Raw genomic sequence first — 16,522 nt, 5'->3', positions numbered from 1 at the left:
ACTGGCCTCAACTGTTTCCTGTGGCAGAGAATTCCACAGATTCACCACTCTCTGTGTGAAGAAGTTTTTCCTAATCTCGGTCCTAAAAGGCTTCCCCTCTATCCTCAAACTGTGACCCCTCGTTCTGGACTTCCCCAACATCGGGAACAATCTTCCTGCATCTAGCCTGTCCAATCCCTTTAGGATCTTATACATTTCAATCAGATCCCCCCTCAAACTTCTAAATTCCAACGAGTACAAGCCCAATTCATCCAGTCTTTCTTCATATGAAAGTCCCGCCATCCCAGGAATCAAATCTGGTGAACCTTCTTTGTACTCCCTCTATGGCAAAGATGTCTTTCCTCAGATTAGGGGACCAAAACTGCACACAATACTCCAGGTGTGGTCTCACCAAGGCCTTATACAACTGCAGTAGTATGTCCCTGCTCCTGTACTCGAATCCTCTCGCTATAAATGCCAGCATACCATTCGCCTTTTTCACCGCCTGCTGTACCTGCATGCCCACTTTCAATGACTGGTGTATAATGACACCCAGGTCTCGTTGCACCTCCCCTTTTCCTAATCGGCCACCATTCAGATAATAATCTGTTTTCCTATTTTTGCCACCAAAGTGGATAACTTCACATTTATCCACATTAAATTGCATCTGCCATGAATTTGCCCACTCACCCAACCTATCCGAGTCACCCTGCATCCTCTTAGCATCCTCCTCACTGCTAACACTGCCACCCAGCTTCGTGTCATCCGCAAACTTGGAGATGCTGCATTTAATTCCCTCATCCAAGTCATTAATATATATTGTAAACAACTGGGGTCCCAGCACTGAGCCTTGCGGTACCCCACTAGTCACCGCCTGCCATTCTGAAAAGGTCCCGTTTATTCCCACTCTAATTTGTATGCTTCTTCTTTGGAATTGATACTATCCCTAATTTCTTTTGTCAGCCACGGGTGCACTACCTTCCTTGATTTATTCTTTTGCCAAACTGGGATGAACAATTGTTGTAGTTCATCCATGCAACCTTTAAATGCTTGCCATTGCATATCCACCGTCAATCCTTTAAGTGTCATTTGCCAGTCTATCTTAGCTAATTCACATCTCATACCTTCAAAGTTACCCCTCTTTAAGTTCAGAACCTTTGTTTCTGAATTAATTATGTCACTCTCCATCTTAAACCTGCTGGATTTATTGAGAAAGAAAATTCTGCTATAGACATAGAAAAAACAAACTGCTGGAGGAACTTAACAAGTCGGGCAGTATCTGGAGGGAATTAGACAGTTGATGTTTCAGTTTGACGTACTTCACCTGACCCATTGCATTCTTCCAGCAGTTGTTTATAGTTCCAGATTCCAGCATTTGCAAAATCTTGCATTTGCTCTGGGCATAATTGCCTGTCATACATGCAAGGTACTTTTAGTGGAATCGAGAAAAGTCCTTCCTTACATACAAGTGTTAAGATATGGCCTACATGCCTTGTATTTCTTTTTCTCTATAGTTACAGTGGGTTTATTGCTGAGATTTATGACATTTTTATGAAAGACGCAACTGTGAAAGGGGATACAACTGAAGAGCACTTGTGAGCCATAGAAATAAATGATAGTGATGGTGAACAGTACTTTGGCAAAATGATTTAGATTTCATCCTAAGGTTCAATGTGAATGTTTTTTCTTAATAAAATTTGTATATATGGACAAACATAAAGGTTGCAGTGTGGTGCGTGGTCAAGTGGTTAAGGCATCGGTCTAGTGTTCTGAAGGTCGCTAGTTCGAGCCCCAGCCGAGGCATCGTGTTGTGTCCTTGAGCAAGGCACTTAACCACACATTGCTCTGTGACAACACCAGTGCCAAGCTGCATGGGTCCTAGTGCCCTTCCCTTGGACAACATCGGTGGTGTGGAGAGGGGAGACTTGCAGCATGGGCAACTGCCAGTCTTCCATACAACCTTGCCCAGGCCTCAGTCAATATCGAAAATCAATGGACAGACAAAGAAAAGTTGCAGTAGATGTTTAAATCGGTTGAGTTGAACTTCCTCTTTCATGTTCTGTTTTATATTTTATTTGAGAGGTGTTGCTTCCTAAGATGCATCTGCTGAGGTGGTCAGCTGATAAACAGTGACAGAGACTGGGAGTTATGATAATGGGCATCACAGTAGCGTAGCAGTTAGTGCAACGCTATTACAGCTCAGGGCTTCCGATTTCAGAGTTCAGTCTTGGTGTCTTCTTTAAGGAGTTTGTATGTCCTCCTCGTGAAATGTGTGGGTTTCCTCTGGGTGCTGCAGTTTCCTCAAACAGTCCGAAGATGTACCAGTTAGTAGGTTAATTGGTAATTAGTCCTGTCTAGGCTCGGAGGGTTGGAAGGGCCTGGTACGTGCTGCATCTCGAAATAAAAAATAAGTAATAGTTAAGGAAACAAGATATTCTGGGCATTGTTGCTTTATGTAATGATTTCACTGGATCGTTTCAAATGACAAAGGGTTTTATTGGATTAAATGAAAAACAAAACACAAGTAGAACCAGACTGGTGATAATAAATATTTATATCCTTAAAACATTTCTATCCTTTATAAAGAAGTATAATGTCCAGTTTCATTGGTATTGTCCTTGCATGGCTTAGGTTCACCTTTTTTTATGCTGTTAAAATATATTTTTAGTACAGCTGAGGGGGAAGACAAATAACACGAGTTTATTTTAGTCATTTTAAGCTTATTTATTGCTTCTACAATATATTATTTCCAATGCAGTATTTTTTGTTACATGACCTCCAATTGTGTGCCCTGCCAAGTGCACTTGGCCATTTCTGTTCCATTTCCTGTAGTTTAACATTCAGCCTTGACACCTCATTTTCCAATATTTTGTAACTTTTGTCACCGCTTGCTAATAGAAACATAGAAAATAGGTGCAGGAGTAGGCCATTCGGCCCTTCGAGCCTGCACCGCCATTTATTATGATCATGGCTGATCATCCAACTCAGAACCCCGCCCCAGCCTTCCCTCCATACCCCCTGACCCCCGTAGCCACAAGGGCCATATCTAACTCCCTCTTAAACATAGCCAATGAACTGGCCACAACAGTTTCCTGTGGCAGAGAATTCCACAGATTCGCCACTCTCTGTGTGAAGAAGTTTCTCCTAATCTCGGTCCTAAAAGGCTCCCCCTCTATCCTCAAACTGTGACCCCTCGTTCTGGACTTCCCCAACATCGGGAACAATCTTCCTGCATCCAGCCTGTCCAATCCCTTTAGGATCTTATACGTTTCAATCAGATCCCCCCTCAATCTTCTAAATTCCAACGAGTACAAGCCCAGTTCATCCAGTCTTTCTTCATATGAAAGTCCTGCCATCCCAGGAATCAATCTGGTGGTTGATTTTCTTTAGCCTATTTTAAAATGTAGTGTCTTATCAACTTTATGACTTTTGCTTTAGTTCGTTATATTCATTGGGGGTGAGTGGAGGTGTAATAACCCCAGGGGAGGGGAGAGAGGGGAAAGGGGGTTGTAAGTGGGTATAATTCCAGGGAGAGGAGATCAGTGGGAGTGTAACCCCAGAGTGGGGATAGTAGGGGTATAATCCTAAAACAAGAAAGAAAGGGATTAGTGGGGCTCTAACCTCAGAGAGGGAGAGAGGGGGTAAAAAAGAGAATCTAACCCCAGGGAGAGGAATGGGGGAGTTAGTGCAGTTTAAGAATCTCTTTGATAAGTATATGGAAGAGAGTGTCCTGGGAGGATATGGGCTGAATACAGGAAACTGGGACCAGCTTGGTGGATGTCATGGGGCCCATTGGGCTGAAGGGTCTGTAGTCATGTTGCATTGCTCTGTGACTCTTCTCAATGATGCTAGCAGATTTGAGATTCATTCTGTGTTTGAAAAGTGTCATTTTTTTTTTCAGTTTGCGTGCTTCTGTCTACTGAAACAGATGAAGTTAGTGAGTCTATGGTAGAGCTCACCTGCTGTGGGGTCAACTCTGAATCACCACTGAGAGACTGGTGATACTCAGCTACTTGATCTTGGTGAAAATGATGTTAGAACAGTCAGATTTGTGGTAGTGAGGACCTCTGGATGTTTATCTTCATACTCTATTCATCTTTAAAAAAAGACACTAAGGGTTTGGTTCAAAGAGAAAAAGATCAATGTGAAGGACAAGGGGATGGATGGGAAGTTGTAATGTGGATTGGAGGGTCAAATGGATTTTTCAATGTGTAGATGTGTGACTAAAATAATTAGCCACCGTTAAATTGTTGTGTTCTGTCTTAAAGGATTAATCGTCAGTTTGGAGAAGGAGCTGGCCCCATTGTTTGAAGAGCTGCGCCAAGCTGTGGAAGTTTCATGAACTGCACATTCCAGAAAATACACCCACTGCCTTGAACATTGTGAACTTACTGGCAAGTTGTTAGGCAGCATAATTTACAAAATTTGTACATTATGATATCTTAAAAAGGTAACTTGTCGAGTTAATGCTGCTGAAATTGAGACTTGGATTGTGCATGGCTTTCCTGCAACATCAACAGTATTTCTTAGATTGGCTATTCCTTTGCTTAACAGCTGTGCCAGTGGTCAGAGTTCTGATTTCCTTAAGGTGCTCCCAATCAATTTGTATATAAAATACCATTTGTGAAAGTTAATACTGCTTCTAGTCTCTGATTGTCATGATGCATTGGCTTATTTTTGGAGGCACAGTGTAGGGAAGAGAGAACCAAGGCTGAATTTAAGTTATTATGGTATATAAATTGCATTTGTTTTTCTAGATTTAATGTACAAAGTGAAAATCTTAGTCATTTAAAACTGTTGATATAATTTCAAACTTGTTCTTTTCTGATTGAGATCTCGTTATTAAATCCAGAATTACAGTCTGTAGGAAACCAGAGTCCAATACAGTTTTGAATTAAACAAAGTTATCAGATCTGTCCAGCTTGTTTCTGTTAACGTGTACAGCACTTTGAAATAAGCCAGTATATTTATAATATATTTATAATCTGATTTATTTGAAAATTTTGTTAGTTAATCTCATTTTAAAGATGCATTTTTGTGTTAGTGGAGATTTCTCTGTCTCAAAGTGTTTGGGGGTGGGGGCCATTGACGTGAGAGGACTAGATGGGCCAAAAGGCCTGTTTCTGTGCTGTACTTTTGTATGACTATGACTAGACTCAGCTAGTTAGTAGCTGGTTCTGTCTTTCAGTTCCGATATTCATCTGAGGCCTGATGAATGTTTCTGAACCTGAAACACTTAGCACCTGTTTCCACCTCAGTTGCCTAATCTGCTGAGAGTTTCCCATATTTTGTTTTTATTTCAGGTTTGTGACATTTACAGTTCTGTTTAAATTTTCTTTGATTTCATCTTTGATGGCTACATGTTGACTGCGGATTCCTTCTGTTAACAGCACTCATGTCATTAGCTTTGAAGTTCTTTGGGTTCATTCTGAGTTGTAAAACATCTGCTCTATTGAGTTAAAACTACAGAAGACTTCATTTAATGGAAAGGGTTTTCATTCAGCTGGTGATCATCTCTAAGAGACACATTTCTGGGATTTTAAAGTTTAGTGAAACCTTGTCATGTTAAGATGGTCTAATTTTTTTTTAATGTGTGGTGTGACTGATTTGTTTTTTTAAAAAAAAAGTTAAAGATGTTTTGATTTGCATACTGGAACAAAAACTATAGACAGACCTGATCTGGGACCTGAGTGTGAAGAATAAAGTTTATACCAATCACAGACAAGAGAAAATCTGCAGATGCTGGAAATCCAAGCAATACACACAAAATGCTGGAGGAACTCGTCGGGCACCATCTATGGAAAAGAGTAAGCAGTTGATGTACTCTTTTTCCATAGATTCTGCCTGAGTTCCTCCATGTTCTTATCAACTTATCTTCAGAACCGTTTCCAGTATCTCATATCATAATGTGCAAAAGAAAAATAATGTTGCTGTTGTAGGAAAAAAAACCTTGTTTTTTATGCTACCATGTGGAGGGTGGGGAGTATAGATGGAATGAGCTGTCAGAGGAAATGGTGGTGGCATTATCATTTAAGAGCACTTGGATGGGTACATGAAGGGGCAGGGCTTGGAGTAATATGGGCTGATTGCAGGAAAATTAGGGCTAGCTAGTTCAGTACTGCACTATGGTAGGAGTGAACTTGATGGGCAAAAGGCTTGTATACGTGCTGCATTTGTGACTTTCCAGTAAGATCTTTATTAGCTGTGAAATTAATTTGATAGCAAAAGTGTTTATATTAAAGTTTAGTTTAATTTTTCATTCTATCAACATGTAGTAATTTTTTTTATTATTCCTGTGTCACTTCGTTTGATTTAATAGGATTATTGTCATTCTTTTTCAGACTTACTGGAGCTTAACCCAAAGTTCAGTTTTAAACTTGCAAACTGCCTTAATTCAAAAGGAAACGTTCTGTCCTGCTCTCTTGCTTTTGCCTTTAAAGGAGCATAAACCATATTGATAGTTTTAACATGGGTGGGTGTGCTGAAACTCCAATAATTCAGCAGTACTGCTTGTTTGTTTGTTAGTCTGGATTGTAAAAAGTCCAGGCAGAGTGTGTGGCCAGATCCATACGGAGAGCCAGTCATGAGGATGGGGTCAGCATCATGGAAATTTTGCACTGGCTTCCCTGGAAAATCACTACAGTATAGCATATAAAAACAAGTATTTGATATAACAGGGAGTCACATCCAATAGTCCAGACAAGTCAGGACAGAGTTTGGCAATAAGTCAATGGACTTCACAATGTGCTATGATACTTTGTAATCAGCTTTTGATATTGTTTGACTCCAGGCCCTTATTTACAATTAATCAGAAACTTTGCCAATTTTATTTACTTATTTAGAGATAAGTAACAGGCCCTTCTGGCCCAACATGCTCATGTTATGCAATTACACCCATGTTTGATCAATTACTGGTTCAGTCCTGTGTGTGGGTATATGGTATGAAGAGAAAAATTCCATAAGAGCAAATTTTTATTTCATATCTCAAATTTTACTAATCTAAAATTCTAGTACAGCTATCCTGGTGGTCAGTCTGCAAACTAATGTGGCTGGATTCAAAACATACCTAACCACAGCATGCAAGACAAGAGGGTTTCACCTGTATTAATTGTAATATGTTAAAAACTTCTCTTAAGCACATTCTTAACATTATGCAAAACCAGCAACTGGGTTGATGATTAAATAATTTAAATTAAACATTTATCAAGCTGACTCTGCAAAGGTGAAAGACAGTTATTGCTGAGTAACCTACTATTTCATCCTTTCTCTTGGTTAACCAATGATATCTACATAACTTTACAGGTATAACATTTTGCTTATGCTTTACACAAGTTTTCTCCATGCACTCATCCTGCTTAACCACTATAAAGCACATCTATTGTTGTAATTTCCATTTCGCCAGAGCTTGTGAGGTACAAGGTCCCGTTTATATTATCTTTCCCCAAAGTTATTGCATCCTTTTTGTAATACAGAAAAACACATAAATGTAGATTCCAAGTTTACCACCTGCTGTTGAATTCTATTGCTCCAGTAAAGGGACCAAATGTTTTTTGATGGGCAAAGGATCTTGGTGTAACTTCATGAAAATAAAACTATAGCAAGTTTTAGAATTTCTTCCAAATCTACACTTTTAAGTGAAGTTCATTAAAAGCTGCCTCTGTTCTGGAGGAAATTCTTGCTGGTTTAAGTTTTCGCAGCTTTCTTCATTTGAGACTGGAATAGGAAGAAGAAACACATTAGTTGTAGCAGAATTGCTGACCACCTCTGCACAGCAATAAACTCATTTGCTCTCCTCTACTCTCAAGTTATCCCTCAGTTGGCAGGGCAGCTGGTGTCCGTGCTGGACTGATTTGACCAAATAAGGACAGATATATTTGAAGGGAGGTGTGAAAAAATCATGCCAAGGATCAGCTTCAAGTATTAAAAACAACAAACAGAGAAACACACAAAAGAGCTGCAAGAACTCTTACTCATACATGAAGGATGTGGAGACTATGGAGAGAGTGCAGAGGAAATTTACAAGGATGTTGCCTGGATTGGAGGGTATACCTTATGAGAATAGATTGAGTGTGCTTGGCCTTTACCCCATGGAGGAGGATGAAAGGAGACCTGATAGATGCGTATAAGATGATGAGGGGGCATTGATCATGTGGATAGCCAGAGGCTTTTTCCCAGGGCTGAAATAGCTAACACTAGGAGGCATAGTTTTAAGGTGCTTGGAAATAGGTACTGAGGGGATGTCAGGGGTAAGTTTTTCCACACAGAAAGTGGTGGGTGCGTGGAATGCACTGCTGGCAGTGGAAGCGAATACAATAGGGTCTTAAGAGCCTCTTAGGTAAGTACATGGAGCTTAGAAAAATAGAGGGCTATGCGCTAGGGAAACTCTAAGCAGTCTCTAGAGTAGATTACATGGTCAGTACAACATTGTGGGCCGAAGGGCCAGTAAATTTCTATGTTCACTCAGTAGCTCAGGCAGCATCAATGGAGGAAAATGAACAGTCCACATTCAGGTCAAGAGCTGCCATCAGCACCCAAAATGCCCGACTGTCCTTTTTCCTTCATCAATGCTGCCTCCAGCTCCTTGGTGTGTTACTCCAGATTTCCACCATCTGCAGGCTCGTGTCTCCATTTTGAACACAATAGCACAGCTAACAGAGGAGTTAACATGCAGGGTAACTTACTGTTACAATGATCCAATTAATGTTAACCCAGGCTGACTGGTGTAGGGGAGGAGATCACATTGAAACTTTACTAGGGTTTGACTATATCCAGAGGATATTTCCCCGAGCTGAGAAATCTAGTAGGGGTCAGGAAAAGAAAGTGGTCTCAGTGATAGGCCAGCTAGGAGTGAAATAAGAAATTTCTACACTCTGAGATGAAGAATCTTTGGAATTGTTTAGCCAGAGTTGTGGAGTTCCTGACATGATTGCCAAATAATAGAACAGGCTTGAAGAGCCAGAAGGTATACTTCTATTTAATCTCTATTTACATTTCCTACTGCCCATCTTATCCGGGGGGGGGGGGGTAACATCAGTGGAAAGCAGTTATGCTCTATATCCTCCCAAAAATGACTCAGCTTTTACAGTGGATTTGGGGAAAGCATTTACAGCAATGAACGACTTCTGGTTCCTGCACAGATCTTGCTGAGGCAAGTGATGTTCTCCTTGTGAGGAGCAAATAGGAGTGGTAGTGCAATGCCTACCACAGTAATTCCACTTTAACTTACTAAACAGTACACTGTTTCCCTTATTACAAACTCTAGTCACTTATTTTAAGGTAGATACTTACCAGTTTCCACCGTATTAACTTGATCCATTCATCAGCTTCAATCCCTGTCTTTGTACACATATAATACGTTCTTTCAGGAAATACTAAGCTGTCAAGAGACGATATACTCATTATGACAGAAGGTATTTGGCTCATGTTAGACCCCGACATTCAGTCCCATTCCATCCAACTTATTCTCATTGCTCATCAACCACACTTAAAATCAAACTATGTATTTATATTTATTGTTTTTTTTAAATATATATGCTGCTGCATGAGATCCAGAGTAACAATTATTTCGTTCTCCTTTACACTTACGTACTGGAAATGACGTTAAATAATTTTGAGTCCTGAATCGTAGATTAGAAACATAGAAAATAGGTGCAGGAGTAGGCGATTCGGCCCTTCGAGCCTGCACCGCCATTTATTATGATCATGGCTGATCATCCAACTCAGAACCCCGCCCCAGCCTTCCCTCCATACCCCCTGACCCCTGTAGCCACAAGGGCCATATCTAACTCCCTCTTAAACATAGCCAATGAACTGGCCTCAACAGTTTGCTGTGGCAGAGAATTCCACAGATTCACCACTCTCTGTGTGAAGAAGTTTTTCCTAATCTCAGTCCTAAAAGGCTTCCCCTCTATCCTCAAACTGTGACCCCTCGTTCTGGACCTCCCCAACATCGGGAACAATCTTGCCGCATCTAGCCTGTCCAATCCCTTTAGGATCTTATACGTTTCAATCAGATCCCCCCTCAATCTTCTAAATTCCAACGAGTACAAGCCCAGTTCATCCAGTCTTTCTTCATATGAAAGACCTGCCATCCCAGGAATCAATCTGGTGAACCTTCTTTGTACTCCCTCTATGGCAAAGATGTCTTTCCTCAGATTAGGGGACCAAAACTGCACACAATACTCCAGGTGTGGTCTCAACAAGGCCTTGTACAACTGCAGTAGTACCTCCCTGCTCCTGTACTCGAATCCTCTCGCTATAAATGCCAGCATACCGTTCGCCTTTTTCACCGCCTGCTGTACCTGCATGCCCACTTTCAATGACTGGTGTATAATGACACCCAGGTCTCGTTGCACCTCCCCTTTTCCTAATCGGCCACCATTCAGATAATAATCTGTTTTCCTATTTTTGCCACCAAAGTGGATAACTTCACATTTATCCACATTAAATTGCATCTGCCATGAGTTTGCCCACTCACCCAACCTATCCAAGTCACCCTGCATCCTCTTAGCATCCTCCTCACTGCTAACACTGCCACCCAGCTTCGTGTCATCCGCAAACTTGGAGATGCTGCATTTAATTCCCTCATCCAAGTCATTAATATATATTGTAAACAACTGGGGTCCCAGCACTGAGCCTTGCGGTACCCCACTAGTCACCGCCTGCCATTCTGAAAAGGTCCCGTTTATTCCCACTCTTTGCTTCCTGTCTGCTAACCAATTCTCCACCCACACCAATACCTTACCCCCAATACCGTGTGCTTTAAGTTTGCACACTAATCTCCTGTGTGGGACCTTGTCAAAAGCCTTTTGAAAATCCAAATATACCACATCCACTGGTTCTCCCCTATCCACTCTACTAGTTACATCCTCAAAAAATTCTATGAGATTCGTCAGACATGATTTTCCTTTCACAAATCCATGCTGACTTTGTCCGATCATTTCACCGCTTTCCAAATGTGCTGTTATCACATCCTTGATAACTGACTCCAGCAGTTTCCCCACCACCGACGTTAGGCTAACCAGCCTATAATTCCCCGGTTTCTCTCTCCCTCCTTTTTTAAAAAGTGGGGTTACATTAGCCACCCTCCAATCCTCAGGAACTAGTCCAGAATCTAACGAGTTTTGAAAAATTATCACTAATGCATCCACTATTTCTTGGGCTACTTCCTTAAGCACTCTAGGATGCAGACCATCTGGCCCTAGGGATTTATCTGCCTTCAATCCCTTCAATTTACCTAACACCACTTCCCTACTAACATGTATTTCACTCAGTTCCTCCATCTCACTGGACCCTCTGTCCCTTACTATTTCTGGAAGATTATTCATGTCCTCCTTAGTGAAGACAGAACCAAAGTAATTATTCAATTGGTCTGCCATGTCCTTGCTCCCCATAATCAATTCACCTGTTTCTGTCTGCAGGGGACCTACATTTGTCTTTATCAGTCTTTTCCTTTTTACATATCTATAAAAGCTTTTACAGTCCGTTTTTATGTTCTCTGCCAGTTTTCTCTCATAATCTTTTTTCCCCTTCCTAATTAAGCCCTTTGTCCTCCTCTGCTGAACTCTGAATTTCTCCCAGTCCTCAGGTGAGCCACTTTCTCTGGTTAATTTGTATGCTACTTCTTTGGAATTGATACTATCCCTAATTTCTCTTGTCAGCCACGGGTGCACTACCTTCCTTGATTTATTCTTTTGCCAAACTGGGATGAACAATTGTTGTAGTTCATCCATGCAACCTTTAAATGCTTGCCATTGCATATCCACCATCAATCCTTTAAGTGTCATTTGCCAGTCTATCTTAGCTAATTCACATCTCATACCTTCAAAGTTACCCCTCTTTAAGTTCAGAACCTTTGTTTCTGAATTAACTATGTCACTCTCCATGTTAATGAAGAATTCCACCATATTATGGTCACTCTTACCCAAGGGGCCTCTCACGACAAGATCGCTAATTAACCCTTCCTCATTGCTCAAAACCCAGTCCAGAATAGCCTGCTCTCTAGTTGGTTCCTCGACATGTTGGTTCAAAAAACCATCCCGCATACATTCCAAGAAATCCTCTTCCTCAGCACCTTTACCAATTTGGTTCACCCAGTCTACATGTAGATTGAAGTCACCCATTATAACTGCTGTTCCTTTATTGCACACATTTCTAATTTCCTGTTTAATACCATCTCCGACCTCACTACTACTGTTAGGTGGCCTGTACACAACTCCCACCAGCGTCTTCTGCCCCTTAGTGTTACGCAGCTCTACCCATATCGATTCCACATCTTCCCGGCTTATGTCCTTCCTTTCTATTGCGTTAATCTCTTTTTTAACCAGCAACGCCACCCCACCTCCCCTTCCTTCATGTCTATCCCTCCTGAATATTGAATATCCCTGAACGTTGAGCTCCCATCCCTGGTTACCCTGGAGCCATGTCTCTGTGATCCCAACTATATCATAATCATTAATAACAATCTGCACTTCCAATTCATCCACCTTATTACGAATGCTCCTTGCATTGACACATAAAGCCTTCAGGCGCTCTTTTACAACTCTCTTAGCCCTTTTTAATGCTTGCCCTGGATTTGTCGGCCTGCCACTTTTACTTTCTCCTTTGTACTTTTTGCTTCTACGCTCACTTTACACCCCTCTGTCTCTCTGCACTGGTTCCCATCCCTCTGTTGTGAACTAACCTCCTCACGCCTAGCCTCTTTAATTTGATTCCCACCCCCCAACCATTCTAGTTTAAAGTCACCTCAGTAGCCCCCGCTAATCTCCCTGCCAGGATATTGGTCCCCCTAGGATTCAAGTGTAACCCGTCCTTTTTGTACAGGTCACGCCTGCACCAAAGGAGATCCCAATGATCCAAAAACTTGAATCCCTGCCCCCTGCTCCAATCCCTCAGCCACGCATTTATCCTCCACCTCATCGCATTCCTACTCTCACTGTCGCGTGGCACAGGCAGTAATCCCGAGATTACTACCTTTGCGGTCCTTTTTCTCAACTCCCTTCCTAGCTCCCTATATTCTTCTTTCAGGACCTCATCCCTTTTCCTACCTATGTCATTGGTACCTATATGTACCACTACCTCTGGCTCCTCACCCTCCCACTTCAGGATATCTTGGACACGATCAGAAATATCCCGGACCCTGGCACCAGGGAGGCAAACTACCATCCGGGTCTCTGGACTGCGTCCACAGAATCGCCTATCTGACCCCCTTACTATCTTTGACCACTAACCTGTAAAGGTGGTAATTTTGCAGTAGCCAATTAACAGCATATCAATAGAGCAGCCCAGGGAGAACATGCAAGACTGCATCCAGGGTCAGGCTTGAACCCAGATCCCTGAAACTAAGAGGTCTGTTTGAACATTTTTAAGCAAAATTGTCATTGTTGTAATCTAAACATGAAGGTTTACAATGAACAACAAAGTTTCCTTGGATTCAATTCAAAATAATTTCAATCTATAAAATGTGGTGCTGTCAAACTATATCAAATTAACTTAGATGTTCACCACTGCATACCCAATGGAACAACTGGCAGCAGCATTTAGTAATCTTTAAGGTATTGTACATAAACTGTCTGAGTGGATTAGACACACATTTCATTCCACTGGTTTTACATCCGGCCATATTTTCTTTAAGAAAATGTGGAACTGAATCATTCCCCACCAAGCTATTTAAAGCCATGCTATTTTATTTCTTACCAGAAACAATTAATCCTCTCCTGTGAATAGTCAAATTGTACCCCAGTACATTCAGTTAGATCTAACGTCTTGATTGGTTCTGTAGACTGTAAAGGAAACATTTTACTTAATTTATCACTGAGATTGAAAGCATACAAGATTGTTAACAATTACAGATGATACAGTCTGCGACTGCAGGGAGGAGCATGGGAGGTCTGAGCAACAGTTTAAAATATTGCTCCTCTGCTTCAAAACATTGTGCTGAGTATAATTCTGATTAATTAAGCAATTCTATAAAAGGGACCTGAGGAGCAACTTTTTCCCACCCAGAGTGTGTTTAGTTTATGGAATGAGCCACCCAGAGGAAGTGGTTTGGGCATGTACAATTCTGTAATTCATTTGCTACCAATAAAGAGAGGTAGTCAAAACAGTTTTAACTTCTGATAACCAATTCAGAATTAAAAATAGGGTTCCACTGGTATCCACCTAGATTGTTATACTGAAGTTACTGGGGGAAAAAAACACGTTTTTCAAAGCCATTAGTATCAGTGCTGATATTTGTCAATAAGGGGTAAAATGCTAGATCCCATTTAGTACTTTGAAGAACTATTTAGTTCTGCTTTCAAACAGCTCTTTGAAGCTGTTGTTATTCCTCTCTGCATCTTGTGGCACTTTGGTGACAACCTTGCCATTTGTCTGTTTTTTTAAACAAGTACGTTGCCAGCACAATGCTCAACCAAGCATGGATGGAAAGACCTTAAGAACATAAGATATAGGAGCAGAATTAGGCCACTTGAGTCTCCTCCACCATTTTATCATGGCTGATCCAATCTTCCTCTCAGCCCCAATCTTTTACCTTCTTCTTGTATCCCTTCATGCCCTGACCAATCAAGAATCTATCAACCTCTGCCTTAAATATACATAAAGACTTGGCCTCCACAGCTGCCTGTGGCAAAGAATCCCACAGGTTCACCACTCTCTGGCTAAAGTCCCATCTCATCCCAGTTCTAAAAAGATGCCTCTCTTTTGAGGCTGTGTCCTCTAGTGTTAGACTCTCCCACCACAGGAAACATCCTCTCCACATTCACTCCATCAAGGCCTTTCACCCTTCGATAGGTTTCAATGACATCAATCCTCATTCTTCTGAATCCCAACGAATACAGGCCCAAAGCCATTTAGCACTCTTCATATGACAAGCCATTCAATCCTGGAATCCTTTTCATGAACCTCCTTTGAAACTTCGCTAGTTTCAGCACATCCTTTCTAAGACAAGGAGCCCAAAACTGCTCACAATACTCCAAGTGAGGCCTCACCAGTGCTTTATAAAGTCTCAACATTACATCCTTGCTTTTATATGCTAATCCTTTTAAAGTGAATTCTAACACTGCATTTGCCTTCCTCACCACAGACACAACCTGCAAATTAACCTTCAGGGAATCCTGCACAAGGACTCCCAAGCCCCTTTGCACCTCAGTTTTTTAAAAAATATTTTCTTTCCATTGAGAAAAGTCAACCCTTTCACTTCTTCTACCAAAGTGCATGACCATACAATTCCCGACACTATTCCATTTTTTTGCCCAATCTCCTAATATGTCCTTCTGTACTCTCTACTTTCTCAAAACTACTTGCCCCTCCACCTATCTTCATACCATCTGCAAACATTGCAACAAAGCCATCAATTCCATCATCCAAATCATTGGCATAAAAAGTAAAAATAATTGGTCCCAACACAAACCCCTGTGGAACACCACTAGTCACCAGCAGCCAACCAGAAAAGGCTCTGTTTATTCCCACTCTTTCCCTCCTGCCAATCAGCCTCTACTTTATCCATGCTAGAATCTTTCCTGTAGGTTGGTGGTGTTGTAGATAGTGTAGAGGATTGTCAAAGATTGCAGAGAGACATTGATAGGATGCAGAAGTGGGCTGAGAAGTGGCAGATGGAATTCAACCCAGAGAAGTGTGAGGTGGTACACTTTGGAAGGACAAACTCCAAGGCAGAGTGCAAAGTAAATGGCAGGATACTTGGTAGTGTGGAGGAGCAGAGGGATCTCGGGGTACATGTCCACAGATCCCTGAAAGTTGCCTCACAGGTGGATAGGGTAGTTAAGAAAGCTCATGGGGTGTTAGCTTTCATAAGTCGAGGGATAGAGTTTAAGAGTCGTGATGTAATGATGCAGCTCTATAAAACTCTGGTTAGGCCACACTTGGAGTATTGTGTCCAGTTCTGGTCACCTCACTATAGGAAGGATGTGGAAGCATTGGAAAGGGTACAGAGGAGATTTACCAGGATGGTTTAGAAAGTATGCATTATGATCAGAGATTAAGGGAGCTAGGGCTTTACTCTTTGGAACGAAGGAGGATGAGAGGAGACAGGATAGAGGTGTACAAGATAATAAGAGGAATAGATAGAGTGGATAGCCAGCGCCTCTTCCCCAGGGCACCACTGCTCAATACAAGAGGACATGGCTTTAAGGTAAGGGGTGGGAAGTTCAAGGGGGGATATTAGAGGAAGGTTTTTTACTCAGAGTGTGGTTCGTGCGTGGAATGCACTGCCTGAGTCAGTGGTGGAGGCAGATACACTCGTGAAGTTTAAGAGACTACTAGACAGGTATATGGAGGAATCTAAGGTGGGGGCTTATATGGGAGGCAGGGTTTGAGGGTCGGCACAACATTGTGGGCCAAAGGGCCTGTACTGTGCTGTATTATTCTATGTTCTATGTTCTAATACCATGGTCTCGTAGCTTGTTAAGCAGCCTCATATGCGGCACCTTGTACACAAAATCAACCAATTCTCCTTTGTCTATCCTTATTATTTCTGCAAAGAATTCCAACAGATTTGTCAGGTAAGATTTTCCGCTGAGGAAACCAT

At 41.6% G+C, this 16,522-nt stretch overlaps 2 protein-coding genes across 4 annotated transcripts in view; one reads left to right on the top strand and one right to left on the bottom strand.

Moving 5' to 3' along the window:
* lamtor3 (late endosomal/lysosomal adaptor, MAPK and MTOR activator 3) overlaps positions 1-6,243 on the top strand; it is a 39,497-nt gene extending 33,254 nt beyond the window's left edge. For both annotated transcript variants that reach the window (XM_063046913.1, XM_063046914.1), the window contains exon 7: positions 4,248-6,243. In XM_063046913.1, the coding sequence (XP_062902983.1) occupies positions 4,248-4,321 (74 nt within the window). In that variant the 3' untranslated portion in view covers positions 4,322-6,243. The remainder of the gene's footprint in view (positions 1-4,247) is intronic.
* Positions 6,244-6,383: 140 nt separating this feature from the next.
* The window catches only part of dapp1 (dual adaptor of phosphotyrosine and 3-phosphoinositides), a 92,620-nt gene continuing 82,481 nt past the window's right edge, over positions 6,384-16,522 (bottom strand). For both annotated transcript variants that reach the window (XM_063046911.1, XM_063046912.1), the window contains exons 7-9: positions 13,675-13,760; positions 9,268-9,355; positions 6,384-7,692 (exon numbers count right to left, since the gene is read on the bottom strand). In XM_063046911.1, coding sequence (XP_062902981.1) covers positions 7,663-7,692; positions 9,268-9,355; positions 13,675-13,760 — 204 coding nt within the window. In that variant the 3' untranslated portion in view covers positions 6,384-7,662. The remainder of the gene's footprint in view (positions 7,693-9,267; positions 9,356-13,674; positions 13,761-16,522) is intronic.

Source organism: Mobula hypostoma, chromosome 4 (genome assembly GCF_963921235.1).
Source record: "Mobula hypostoma chromosome 4, sMobHyp1.1, whole genome shotgun sequence".
Lineage (NCBI taxonomy): Eukaryota > Metazoa > Chordata > Chondrichthyes > Myliobatiformes > Myliobatidae > Mobula > Mobula hypostoma.
The sequence above is the reverse complement of the archived record's forward strand: the minus strand, read 5'-3'. Positions and strand labels throughout refer to the sequence as shown.